The sequence below is a fragment of the Oryctolagus cuniculus genome, chromosome 1 (genome assembly GCF_964237555.1).
Source record: "Oryctolagus cuniculus chromosome 1, mOryCun1.1, whole genome shotgun sequence".
Lineage (NCBI taxonomy): Eukaryota > Metazoa > Chordata > Mammalia > Lagomorpha > Leporidae > Oryctolagus > Oryctolagus cuniculus.
The window spans coordinates 52,525,416-52,538,887 of record NC_091432.1 but is presented as its reverse complement, the minus strand read 5'-3'; the positions used below and the strand labels follow the sequence as shown (position 1 = coordinate 52,538,887).

The window sequence follows — 13,472 nt, the reverse complement described above, 5'->3', positions numbered from 1 at the left end:
ACAAATACATACATACATACGCATATACACATTGATCTGTTTATTCAACAAATGATTTTATATCTACTGTGTCATTTGCATTTAAGAGATTTATATCTGAGTACTGGTGAAGTCAGTATGGGCTTTCACTTTTTTAACCAGGTATAATGGTTGGAGGAAGGACTTTGGACAGCTTTTTCATCCATAATCTTTGGACTTTTATTTTCCAGGGAATCAATTATTTATCCAGAAATACCTGTGGAGACCAATGACCACCTATTTAATAGCAAGTTCCATTTATTATGGATTATCCTTTTTCTTCTTCATTGGAGCACATCTATCAGAGGGACCTTTCATTATTAGGGAATTGAAGTAGTCATAGTCCTAAATTCCTAAATTCATACTGCTTGTTTTACTGTTTATCATCTTTCTGAGGATGGGGATTCTACTAGAATTATTACATTAAAACTGTTTGTGAGTGTTTGGTGGATGGCGATTAAGTGACGTATGCATAGACCACGTCCCCATTCTCATTTCTGAACAAGTGAAATAAACAGTGTCACACCAAGAAGGAAAAAAACATTTTTACAATTACAGAAATATGTCAGTCCAACTTATCTGCACATGCTTGTTAACCCTCACAGAAAATCTCTGCAGACTTTTCTCCCTTTATTCTTCTCTGTCTCCCCTAAGTCTCCTTTCTTCTCAGGGAGTCTAAATACTTTGTCTTTGTTTTTTTATTTTATTTTATTTTTTGACTCGTTTTGATTTTTTGTTTTGTTTTTTGAGTCTAACTACTTTGGACTCCTTAGTTACCATCCCTTTCTTTCTCCTGAAATAATACTCAAGTCCTTTCCTTTGAGGATTTCCTGTTAATCATTAGGAGGAAACAGAGCTTGTAAAAATTAATTAGAATGGAAAGTCACCCAGATATTCTTCTAGCAGTTTCTTATTTCTGACTCAGTTTCTCAGGTGATTCTAAATATCTACTTCGTTTTATCCTAGGTTAGTAGACAGATGTGTGTAATATCTCTGGGAAAGTTGAGTGTGGGTGTTAATGAAGCATTTTAGTTTTTTTTTTTGTTTGTTTTTGTTTTTGTTTTTTTTTTTTTTTGACAGGCAGAGTGGACAGTGGGAGAGAGAGACAGAGAGAAAGGCCTTCCTTTGCTGTTGGTTCACCCTCCAACGGCCGTTGCATCGCGCTGATCCGAAGGCAGGAGCCAGGTGCTTCTCCTGGTCTCCCATGGAGTGCAGGGCCCAAGGACTTGGGCCATCCTCCACTGCACTCCCTGGCCACAGCAGAGAGCTGGCCTGGAAGAGGGGCAACCGGGACAGAATCTGGCGCCCCGACCGGAACTAGAACTTGGGGTGCCGGCGCCGCAAGGTGGAGGATTAGCCTAGTGAGCCGCGGCGCCGGCCTGCATTTTAGTTTTTAATAATGCATTAGTGTTTGTAAACACGGAAGGAACTGAGGAAGAGCTTATAACCTAATTCTGTATCTCTTTTTCCATGCTTACAAAGAAACCTAGGTAGTAGATAACTTTAGGAAATTCATGGGTTTGCTCTGTAAACTCACTCCAGTGACGGGCTTACTGGCTAACATCTCTCCTTAGTTTAGCAGGTGTTTTTGTTTTGTTTTCTTTGTTTTTTTTCCATGTATCAGCTATCCTTCTGTTTTTCAAAACTCATCCCTACTGTTAAATTTTTTCTAACTTGAGTAGTAATTTCCCTTCAGTTTAATGAATATTCTTTTTTCCCCACATAAGAAAAGTAATTTTAAATACAAAATAAATTTTAAAAATTTTTATTTATTTGAAAGGCAGAGTGACAGAGGTAGAGATCTTCCATCTTCAAGTTTATTCCCCAAATGCCCACAGTAGCCAGATTTGACTGAGGCTAAAGCCCCAGGATTCAGGAACTCTATCTAGGTCTCCCACATGGATGGCAAGAATGCAAGAACTGGAGCCATCATCTGCTGCCTCTCAGGGTGCTCATTAGCAGAAAGCTGGATCAGAAACAGAGGCAGGACTCAATCTCAGGCACTCTCACGAGGGTCAGTGGTCCCAAGTGGTGGCTTAACCTGCTGTGCCATAATGCCTACTGCAAGGATATTTATCTTGATAATCTTCACTTTATAAAGCTTCTTTCTCATTTTGAGAATCATTAGAGTGTGACAGTATACTGAACTTACTTGTCCACATAGAGTAACAGGGAGACCCAGAAGAAGCTCTTGGCTCCTGGCTTAGTATCGGCCCAGCTTTAGCCATTACAGCCATTTAGGGTGTGAATCAGTGGATGGAAAACCAATCTCTGTCTCCCTTTCTCTCCCTGTAACTCTGCCTCTCAAACAAACAAATCTTAAAAAAAAAAAAAGTGTCTGAAAACAAGTACTTACCCGAATCAGAAATTTAGTCTGGGAAAGAACCATAGACATCACCTAGTATCTCATTCTTTGACAGATAATCCAAGTACACCATTTCTTCATAGATACTGAGAATTGGAGGAATTTTTATGATTTTATCATAGGTTGCTAATGGAGTTTTTTTTTAAAGATTTATTATTTGAAAGGTAGAGTTACAGAGAGGCAGAGAGAGAAAGAGGTCTTCCATCCACTGGTTCACTCCCCAAATGGCTGCAATGGCCAGAATAGCGCCAACCAGGAGCCAGGAGCTCCTTCTGGGTCTCCCACGAGGGTGCAGGGGCCCAAGGACTTGGGCCTTTCCCAGGCCATAGCTAAGAGCTGGATTGGAAGTGGAGCAGCTGGTATTTGAACTGGCACCCATATGGGATGCTGGCACTGCAGGGGCAGCTTTACCCAGTGTGCCATAGCACTGGCCCCGCTAATGAAGTTTTTATAGCATGATTCAATTTATTTTTATTGTTGATCCAAGTATTTGTTAATATTGCTAGTGAGGGCATGTAATTTTGAAGATTCTCCTTAAGTATTTGGCTTATTAGAACTTTTATATTAATTATAAATGTATATTAATTACAAATGTGTATAATGAACATGTTGCCTTGTTTGGTTATATATAGATCTGTAATTCCCAATATGAAGTCTTTAGGGCTGGGTGTATTTTGGAATTTATTTGGTCTTTAAAAAGGAAATAGAATTTATGTACATACTATAAAATATGAAATAACGTTAGCTTGATCTCAGGTAGCACACCAAATGAATGAATGAACATCTGAACCAAGTGATGTTTTAAAACCATGAATCAATTCCCGTTAGGTTTTACTAGGTACCATATGATTTCTGAAAGAGCTCTTGGTCTTCAGAATTTAAGGAATTGTGGTGGTGGGGGGGGGGGGTAAGGAAGGGGTGGTAAAGGAATTGGTGACCTGTAGTTTATTAACGAAAATAAAACTTCAATTTCTCAAGTAAAAATTGTTAATCAGTTGAGTCAACCATAGTCTGAAGGTGCAAAGTTCAGTTAAGTGACTTTTCATTTTTATAGTAAAACATCTAGAAATACTTTTGTGTGCAATCTTTTGCCAGGTGGATGGATGATGGCCTAGTAAATGATATCACACCAAAATTGATAGGAGATAGACCTAATACGTACATATACACGAAAGCGTTGGCAGAGTATGTTGTACAACAAGAAGGAGCAAAGCTAAACGTGGCGATTGTAAGGCCATCAATTGTCGGTGCCAGTTGGAAAGAACCTTTTCCAGTAAGTTGTTAGAAATCTTTATAAATAATTAGAATTGAGAATTTTAAGTCATACATCTGTTTTAAAAGAGTTGGCAGTAGCTTGACTTAAAAGTATGTATTATTTACTATAAGTCTTATGGCAAAGCTCTTTTCTATTCACAGGAAGAGATGCATTGGTACTTTTATTTTCAGTATTATGCTGAGTGTATGGAAGTACAAATCAACATCTTTAAAGTCTTAATTGAAACTTAAAAACTATGGCATGTCTTGAATCAAAGGAGACCATGATTTCATTTGTATTTTAGTACCAAAAAGAGTATGCCCTTTAGTACTCTCCAAGAGGTAGATCCATATATAGATCAATAGATCACAAAGCTGAAAAAGGTATAAGGCATTTCTGTGATCTTGCTGTAAAAACAAAACTTTGTGACATGGTATTTGTGAATTCTTATAGTATGATATAGAAGGGTTCTAAACCAGTACATTAGTGGATTTAGGGAAAAACCTCGACTTACATAATAATAGTAAATGATAATATCTCTTTTGTTTTTTTGGTAATTATTCTGTTATCCTCTATTTTATTAGTAAATTTGAAGAAGACTTACTCTTTACCCCAGTCTACAGATGCTGTATTAATAAATAGCATAAAATCAAATGAACTTAATTTAGCAACAATATTTGACAACATAAATTTCCTTCTTATAAAATTATCTTTCCAGAGAGTTAATGACAGAGTAGGTAAGTAAGCCCTTGAAAATGTTTGTTTAATTGTTTACAATCCCTGCTTCAATTTGGGAAAGTGAGAAATATTCTGACCTCCATCCAAGATTTTTACTTTTTAGAAGAAAACCACCAAATACATATCTATGGTTATAGAGTTCAAGTAGTAAATCTCTAGTTACATAACATTTCTAAGTTTTCCCCTTTTTTAAATTTTTTGGTATTAGGGATGGATTGATAACTTTAATGGACCAAGTGGTCTGTTCATTGCGGTAAGTAAACTTTCTGATTTATTTAATATACTATCTTTATATATACACACTTCTGCTTATATATCTTAAGGTGTTGTTTTTAATTTCAACAAAGGCAGGGAAAGGAATTCTTCGAACAATGCGTGCCTCCAACAATGCCCTTGCAGATCTTGTTCCTGTAGATGTAGTTGTCAACACGAGTCTTGCGGCAGCCTGGTATTCCGGAGTTAATAGGTATATGAGGTGACAATGTCGCTTATTAAATATATATAGTAACTGATAAGGGAAAATGGAGATATGATTAATGTTAATTAATTCCTCAGCCCTCGACTTGCCCCAAATGGTAGAGTTAGAAACATACCAATTCAATCCCATCAAGGTGGCATGTACCAATGCCATCTCACTAGTCCAAGTGATCAATTTCAGTTCACAGTTGATCATAATGAAAGGACTAAGAGTCAAAGGGATCACATAAACAAGTCTAGTGCCTTCTGATACCCACCGATAGAATAAATAAAGGGGAGAGCGATCCAACATGGGAAGCGAGATACACAGCAGACTCATAGAATGGCAGATGTCCTAAACAGCACTCTGGCCTCAGAATCAGCCCTAAAGGCATTCGGATCCGCCTGAAAAGCCCATGAGAGTATTTCAGGCATGGAAAGCCAAGACACTCTGGCAAAAAAAAAAAAAAAAAAGGACCTAAATGAGAGATCTCTGTGAGTGAGATCCCAGTGGAAAGAACAGGTCTTCAAAGAAGGAGGTACCTTTCTCTGAAGGGAGGAGAGAACTTGCACTTTGACTATGACCTTGTCTAAACAAGATAAGAGTCGGAGAACTCAAAAGGCGTCCATAGCCTTGGAAACTCATGACTGGAGCATAGGGAGATTACTGATGCCATAAACAGGAGTGTCAGTTTGTAAAGTCAACAACAGGAGTCACTGTGCACTTACTCCTCATGTAGGATCTCTGTCCTTAATGTGCTGTACATTGAGATTTAATGCTATAACTAGTACTCAAACAGTATTTTTTACTTTGTGTTTCTATGTGGGTGCAAACTGTTGAAATCTTTACTTAATGTATACTAAACTGATCTTCTGTATATATAGAAAATTGAAAATGAATCGTGATATGAATGGAAGGGGAGAGAGAGCAGGAAAGGGGAGGGTTGCAGGTGGGAGGGAAGTCATCGGGGGGAGGGGGAGCCAATGTAGTCCATAAGCTGTACTTTGGAAATCTATATTAATTAAATAAAAGTTGAAAAAAAACTAAAAAAAAGTTAATTCCTCAGCCCTGATAGTGCCATACCATTGTATAGGTAGTATCACTGCCAACTGTGAGAACTGGTGTATCACAGGCAGTGGCAGAGGACCGTCCAGTCATATGAAGGATTGATGTTCATTCTCACACACTATGCAGAATGAACAGCTTCATTAGGGATGAATAATGGGGGGAGGTACCTCCAACAGTGATGTTTTTTAATCCAAACTAAAACTTACTGTAAAGCTGGCCTGTAGAGGTAAAAATCCATAGAAATTGGGTTACACTTGTCAAACTTGGCACACTAGAGCAGCTGTAATCAACTCATGAGCACTGTTCTTTTGAGGTAATACTGACATTGATAGGTAACACCTAGACTTCAAACTTCCCTGTAACTTTTTTTCTAAATAAACTGCCTTTGTTTTTAAAGCCAGCATTTTTATCTTAAAAAAGAGAAGTGATTATATATATGCATTGGTTTTTACAAAAGGAAATTTAGTCCAGAATTTTTTTTTAGCTAGAGTGTCTGAAAATGCAGAGATAGGAAAAGCTGGGATTGATACTGTTTTCCTTACATTTAAAAGCACACTCCTGCTAATATAAGCAAAAAAATATGAAAAGAGAAAAATCTGTTTTTTATACATTTTTTGGTAGTTGGAGGGAGAAAGGGTAGTAATGGTCAGTAGTTATTCAAACATAAAAATTAATCCCGTAAGGGTAATTTTTAAAAAATATTCAGTACAGAAAAGGTACCCGGCAGCCTCATGTCTTTCTGCTTAAATATTTTGTTAAGATTTAAGTTGGATGAGTTTAGCCTCTTTTTGTGTTTCATTGCTTTCATCTTTATCTTTGCAGACCAAGAAACATCATGGTGTACAATTGTACAACAGGCAGCACTAATCCTTTCCACTGGGGCGAAGTTGGTATGATTTTACCTGTGCTTTTGAATATTAGAATAGATCTTAAAGAACTTAAAATGTTCACCGAGTTTTTAACGTTAGACTACCCATGAGGCATTAAGATTACTAAGGTACCAGTTTATTCTTATTCTTATTGCCATCTTAGAGGTAATAGCCACCAGCACTGACTTGTGGTCCTTGTTAATGTTTCACAGATATAGAAATATCTTACCCACCCCACCCTTCTCTGACCTTGCTGTTTTTGAGCTGCCATCTGCAGCACCCTCATGGGTCTGGGTGGCACGGGAACAGCGCTTTTTCTCCTGGCTGAGCATGCTCAGGCCTGCCTGTCCATAGACAGTGTCATTTCCAGCAAGAGTTGATGTATCAAGTGGTCCCCAGAGAAATAAATGAATAAGTGAAGGAAATAGGATATATTTTTGTCAGAATATTTTCTACTACCTTTTAATCTATCTAAATTCAGATTGATAACATTAGTGTGTATTGTGTGTCACTAGATATAAAATATAAATAGTATAACTTAAAGCCTATTAAGATTGAATGACAAATTGTTGATTTCAAATTTAAAATAAACTGTGTTTTGATTTAGTAATAGGTTCCGTTTTATCTCTCATTGAGTAATTTTTGTTACCTCTACAGAACTATTTTGATTTTAAAGTAAATATTTTATGATATTTGTCCTGGGCTTTTCCTGTGATATTTTTATTTAAAGATGGACCTTTAGAGTATGTAAGAAAAACAAATCTAGGGTGATTTTAACTATAATAATTATTTTAAGTAGACTGTTGAAGTGTTTTTAAATAGGTTTCTTATAAGCATTCTTTGTGTTGTAAACTTTAGTGAAAAATCAAGTTGAGCTTTATTTTTAATGAATATCTCTATATACATTTCTGTTAAAGTATTAACATAGATCCAAGGTTTGATTGTGTTGATACCGTATACCCTAAATAAATTATAGGAAAAGTTAATTTGGAGTTGTTTTAAGCTTGTTAATGTATGTGAATTTGAGCAACTTATTCATAAGCAAAGGATGATGATTTTCCTTTTCTTTTTGAAGTAAGTACAGTAATAAGAATCTGGAAAGAGGAACAGAAAGAAAGAAGCTATCGTGAGATGTGAAATGTAGAAAGTGACACTGTAAACTGACATAGGTAAAACATTACAGACTTTTAAGAGTGAATTTTAGCAGAAATTCATTCATCAGATTAAAATTCATAAAGAGTGGCAGTTTGAAAACCTCTTGAGTTCAGCAGTCTCATACCCATATTCTTTTAGCTACTATTGAGAATAGAAAAGTTTGTTTTTTTAATGAACGGACTCTGACATCTTTGGTAAACTATTTTGCGTTGTACAAACATGACTTTTTTTTTCAAAACTTCATTACATGGTTATTATCAAAGCTGTTACACAACTTTTCTTCCTCAGAATACCATGTAATTTCCACTTTCAAGAGGAATCCTCTCGAACAGGCCTTCAGACGGCCCAATGTAAATCTAACCTCCAATCACCTTTTATATCATTACTGGATTGCTGTAAGCCATAAGGCCCCAGCATTCCTGTATGATATCTACCTCAGGATGACTGGAAGAAGCCCAAGGTAATGGTGACTAGCTCTGTCTTATCTGTTCCTCTGACTGTTAAACAACCCATGCTTACACTAAAACTGCATATTAACTCTGTATTTGTTTATGCTTATGATAAGGCTTACTGGCCTTTTGTGAATAAGAAGACTTGAATATAAGACTATCAGAAAAGCACAGGTAGCATTGTAAGTCACTCTAATTTGTTCTAATGTTTGGATGATAAATTATTGTCATGTGTTGAATTCTAGGACTAACTAGGTATTTTTCTGAATAACAAATAATATTCAAAATGCTTTGACGCTTATTTTTCCTACAGGATATTATCTAAATCATTTCTTCAAGATGAATCCTTTAAACCAAGTATTCAGGCGCCCCAATATTAAGTTGTATTCCAACAACCTATTGCTTCATTATTGGAAGGGTGTCAGACATACAGTACCTGCATTATTGCTCGATCTTGCACTCAGGTTGACAGGTCAGAAACCGTGGTAAGAAGAATAGCAGTAAATACACTATGTATTGGTAAGGTGGTGGAAGCTTGCTGGAAAGACGAAAAGTCGCTAGCATGAGCTTTACCTTTAGAATTACTAACCTGATTAATCACAATCACAATCAGGATGCTAGGACATTTCTTCAAAATTGGAGATATTTGGGGTTGCTGACCCTAGCTTTCATCTTGCTGGGTCATTAATCCTCCAAATTCCCAACAATAGGAAATGTCCTACATCAAGGTTGTCATTGTTATTATAAGCTGAAATTGAGCCCTTCTCCTCTCCCCCTCAAAGACCTAGGGGTGAGTTTTTATAGGGGATTAAGGGTTAAATAGTTCACTTCCTATGGATGGTGCAGTTTCATATGAAAATTAATAGGATACTTCTAGAAAATTAATTACTTTAAATATCTCAGCTGCCCATTCAGCTTATAATATTGTAATTACAGTTTTTGACTAATTTTCCAGGTTGGGAATGGAATAGTTTGAAATAAAAAAGTTAATAACAAATGGAAACTGTTTTCTTATAGTTGTAGCCTTTCCTTCTTCTATCTTTTTTCCCCCATTGAAATCCTGCAAATTTAATGTTTCTCTACGGTCTACCATGTAATTATCGTGAAATGTATTATAAAGATATTTATTTTTTTTAACTGCACTAGCATTACAGTGGAGCCTTTGATTGGAGAGTTCAGGATTTGAGTATTTATATATAAAGAAGATGCTGATTCCAGAACTTCCATCAACTGCTCAAAAAATTAAAGTGAGGTATCTGCCAGTTACAGGATCTGAGCTCCGTAGGGATTTTCCGTGGATTCACTTGTCCATCATGTTCCTAACCCTATATGTTAACTATAAGAATAACTATAAGAATATGTGAGAGGTGTTGAATTGAACAACTTTAGAATAGGTAAGAAAGTACCTCTAAGATTTTCTAGAATGATCTGAAAAAAACACAATGTTTGCCATTGGCAACATTCTTTATTTGCTAAAAGGTGTGCAGAAATTTATAAATGATGGCCATATATGCTTTCTTTATATTAACCGAATTTGTACATTTTAGGGCAGAAAAGAAAAAACTAGATGAGAAGAGCAAACTGGGCTAAATGTATCACAATGCTTTCCACAAGCAAAGGGGGCCAGCCACAAATCACTGAGTCAGAGTAGATGATGCTGCCTACCAGATCATTTCAAACTTACTGACTTAAAACAGCAATGGTCATTGTTTTTCTCAGGACTGGGAATTTGAGAAGTGAAAATCAGTGGGGCAGTTTTGGCTTGGGATCTTTCATGTGATTGAGGTCTAGTGAGGCTGAAAGAGCCATGAGGAGGTAGAGGGTGGGGGCCAGTGGAGCAGCCAGGGAACTAGTGACAATGTCTCTTCATGTTGCAGCAAGATTTCTCCCTATAGGCTCTTTGCAAGGACTAGTGGTAGCCTCAGGCGAATTAGACTTCTTACATATCAGCTGAAGACTTCAAGTGGGAAGTGTTTCAGCAAATAAAGTGAAAGATACATTGCCTTTTCTGATCTACGTGGAAGTCATACAGCATCGCTTTGCCTCATTCTTTTAGTCCAAGTGAGTCACAAATCATCCCTAGATTTAAGAAAAGAGGATTGAGAGAATGGTAAGAATCATGTTGTAATGAACAAGTTAGACAAAAGGCATTTATTACAACTGGTTTAGGAAGTGTAATCTGCCACAGTGAACATTCTGGCCAGAACAGGCCTCCCACATGAAAAGTATAGTTGCTTCTTTCCCACAGAATCCCTGTGGAATCAGAAGTCAGGGTTCTCTAATTCTGGTTGAGTTGCCTATAAGGTTCTGTTGTAGTGGTTTTATAGGTATAGCTCCTCCTGTTTTTCAAGTACTGATCTAAAAAAATCTGTGAACTACAGCAACAAATTGTATACTGTCCATACGTATCCCTAGCATATGATAGTGAGACAAACCTAAGATAATGGCTTTAAGCAATTTTGTTCAAAAAGAGAAAATGGGAGGCACACTAAACTCTGGTTCATACTAGTTCTGAATCCTATTGCATATATGTTGGTGGCTTCTTGATTAGGGTTAGTCCTGCTCTCTGGGAGCTCTTGACTCTGCCCTCTTAAGTCTTTTTGCGTTAAAAAATGACCTGTGTGTATAACCGAGTAACATCTGATTGTGCCTGCTCCCTGCCTATGAAAGTTCTGGAGTCCAGGTCAGAGTTTGGCAAGTTTTTCTTTTCCCTTTTTTTTTTTTTTTTAAAGGATTTACTTGAAATTCAGAGTTTCAGAGTCAGAGAGAGAAAGAGATCTTCCATCCTCTGATTGACCCCCAAGTGGTCACGAGGGCAAGGGAAGAACCAGGCTGAAGCCAGGAGCCAGGAGCTTCTTCTGGGTCTTCCATGTAAGTGGCAGGGGCACAAACATTTTGTCCATCTTCTGCTGCTTTTCCCAGGCCATTAGAAGGGAGCTGGTTGGGAAATTGAGCAGCTAGAAGTTGAACCAGTGCCCATATAGGGTGCCTGTGGCTGGCGGCTTTACCTGGTACACCGCAGTGCTGGCCTCTGGCAAACTTTTCTTGGAAAGGGTCATATGGTAAATATTTCAGGCTTTGTGGACCATATGATTTCTGTTGCAGCTACTCAGTTCTGCTGTTAAAGAATGAAAGAAGCCATAGAGAGTCTAAATGAATGAGCATGACTGTGTTCCAATGAAACCTTATTTACAATAACAAGTGGTAGACTAGTTTTGGTGTTTAGGTAATGGTCCGCTTATCACTGATAAACAATTTCTTTTTATTTTGTACTGTTTCTTTCCCTTTACATGAATACTGATAAGATTGCTTTAAAAATTATATGGGCTTCAGGAATATCTGTCTTGAGGCAATCCATGCTGTTCACACCAAAGCCATACTCTCATCTTTTGCTATAAGCCATTCACTAGCTTGAGTCCCATATGAAGTTGCTATGGATTTCAGATCTATAGAATTTCCATTTTGTCTTATCTGTAAGATCTGGAGAGAGCCTTTGTCTCAGAGTTCTAGCAGCCGCTACCCTGGGTCTTTGTAAAGTCTTAATGAATTCTACGTCCCTACCCTGGAATTGATTTGTGTTCCGCAACCATCTGTTGTGGTTTCGGTGTTGAATGTCCTCCAAAGTCCTGTGTGTTAAAGGCTTGGTCCCCAGGGTGGTGCTCTTGGGTGGTGGCGAAACTTTTAGTCTGGGAGGCCTAATGGAAGGAGACCTTAGGCATTGGGGGCGTGGCTCTGGGAAGGTAGCTCTCTGGAAAGGGTTGTTGTAAAGTCCGAGTTGGCCCCAAATAGTCTCTGCTTCCTGGCTTGCCATGTGATCCTTCCTCAGTGTGCTCTGCTGTCTACCCCAGGACCTTCAGCAGCACCTGCCTTATGCCATTTGGATTTTAGCCTCCAAACGGAAATAAGCCTCCCTTTCCTTCTCGAGTAGCTTGGGTCAGGTGTTTTGTTGTACCAGTGAAAAGCTGACTTTCTTGGAAGATTCTAGGCTGGAATTTTACATTTCCTCCAAATGCAGCTAGTTCTCTTCTAAAAACTATCTTTGCCCTCTCTCAGGAAATTTTGAAATTTTCTTTCAGGAAATCTTGGCCAGATCATTGAGTTTACTGCCTTCAGTTTCTGTCTTCTGTATTACCTCACCAACAGCTTCCTCAGATCCCTTTAAAGCTTCCACCAACTTTGTTTTCCTGCCCTTCCAGTTTTCACTAATGTTTTTCTCAAAGGTCTTACAGATTTTATCCTTCACCAGACCCTAAGACCAATACTATGTGTTTTTGGTTTTGATTGTAACAGCCTTTTATTCCCCAGTCTTAAGATCTGTTACTATTATCTATGTTGTGTAAAGAATCACCTCAAATGTAATGTTTTAAAACAACGTTTTATTTATGTGGTACATCTGTGGATCAGGAATTCTGGAAGGGCTTGGCTGGATGATTCTGGCTCAGGTTCTTTCAAGTGGCTGTAGTCCGATTGTGTGCACAGTTGAAAGAATGGTAATAGGGAGAAGGGTGCAGAGAGCTCTGGTGGCTCGGCAACTTTCTCCATGTGGTCTCTGCACATGGATAGTTTGAATTTTCTTGAGCTTCTTCACAGTGTAGCAGCTTCAGGAGGAATTGGACAGCACACTGGTGACTGAAGGCTTTAAGAAAGAGTATTGTAGTGAACAAGCCAGACAGCTGTATCACCTTTTCTGACCTAGCTTTGGTAGTCACACAATATCACTTCTGTGTTATTCTGTTGGTTAGAAATTGCTTTCAACTCTTGCAGGGAATGTGGTCAAGGTGACTTTGGAGGTGAGCATGTCGAATGGGAGACAATATTATAGATAATATAATATCATAGTTACCACCTTTAGAGATTAAAATCTAGAAAACAACACATAGAAAATCTTTATCCCTGAAGTTTGTCTTGTGTGGTGCTTTCTAAGTATCCAAGGAGGAGTGAGCCTTGATCTCTGGGAGCATATTGTCTAAAAGTAGCAGGGACATAAAGATGTTTTATTTGGGCAATTTTATGAACATTGAGAATGAAGTTTTACAATTTGTATTATTTGATTTGGTCAGTTATTGACTGAGCCTGGGTGCTATACTTCACACCATAT

General features: G+C 37.7%; 1 protein-coding gene across 6 annotated transcripts in view; it reads left to right on the top strand.

Annotated features, from left to right (window-relative positions):
* Positions 1 to 13,472, top strand: part of FAR1 (fatty acyl-CoA reductase 1) — a 65,719-nt gene that overhangs the window by 43,359 nt on the left and 8,888 nt on the right. For 2 of the 6 annotated variants that reach the window (XM_008266441.4, XM_051851707.2), the window contains 5 exons: positions 3,479 to 3,656; positions 4,585 to 4,629; positions 4,724 to 4,851; positions 6,724 to 6,791; positions 8,214 to 8,385. In XM_008266441.4, coding sequence (XP_008264663.1) covers positions 3,479 to 3,656; positions 4,585 to 4,629; positions 4,724 to 4,851; positions 6,724 to 6,791; positions 8,214 to 8,385 — 591 coding nt within the window. Of the gene's footprint in view, positions 1 to 3,478; positions 3,657 to 4,584; positions 4,630 to 4,723; positions 4,852 to 6,723; positions 6,792 to 8,213; positions 8,386 to 8,687; positions 8,860 to 13,472 lie in introns of all 6 variants that reach the window. The other 4 variants (XM_002708822.5, XM_070073164.1, XM_008266446.4 and 1 more) reach the window with 3 other exon arrangements.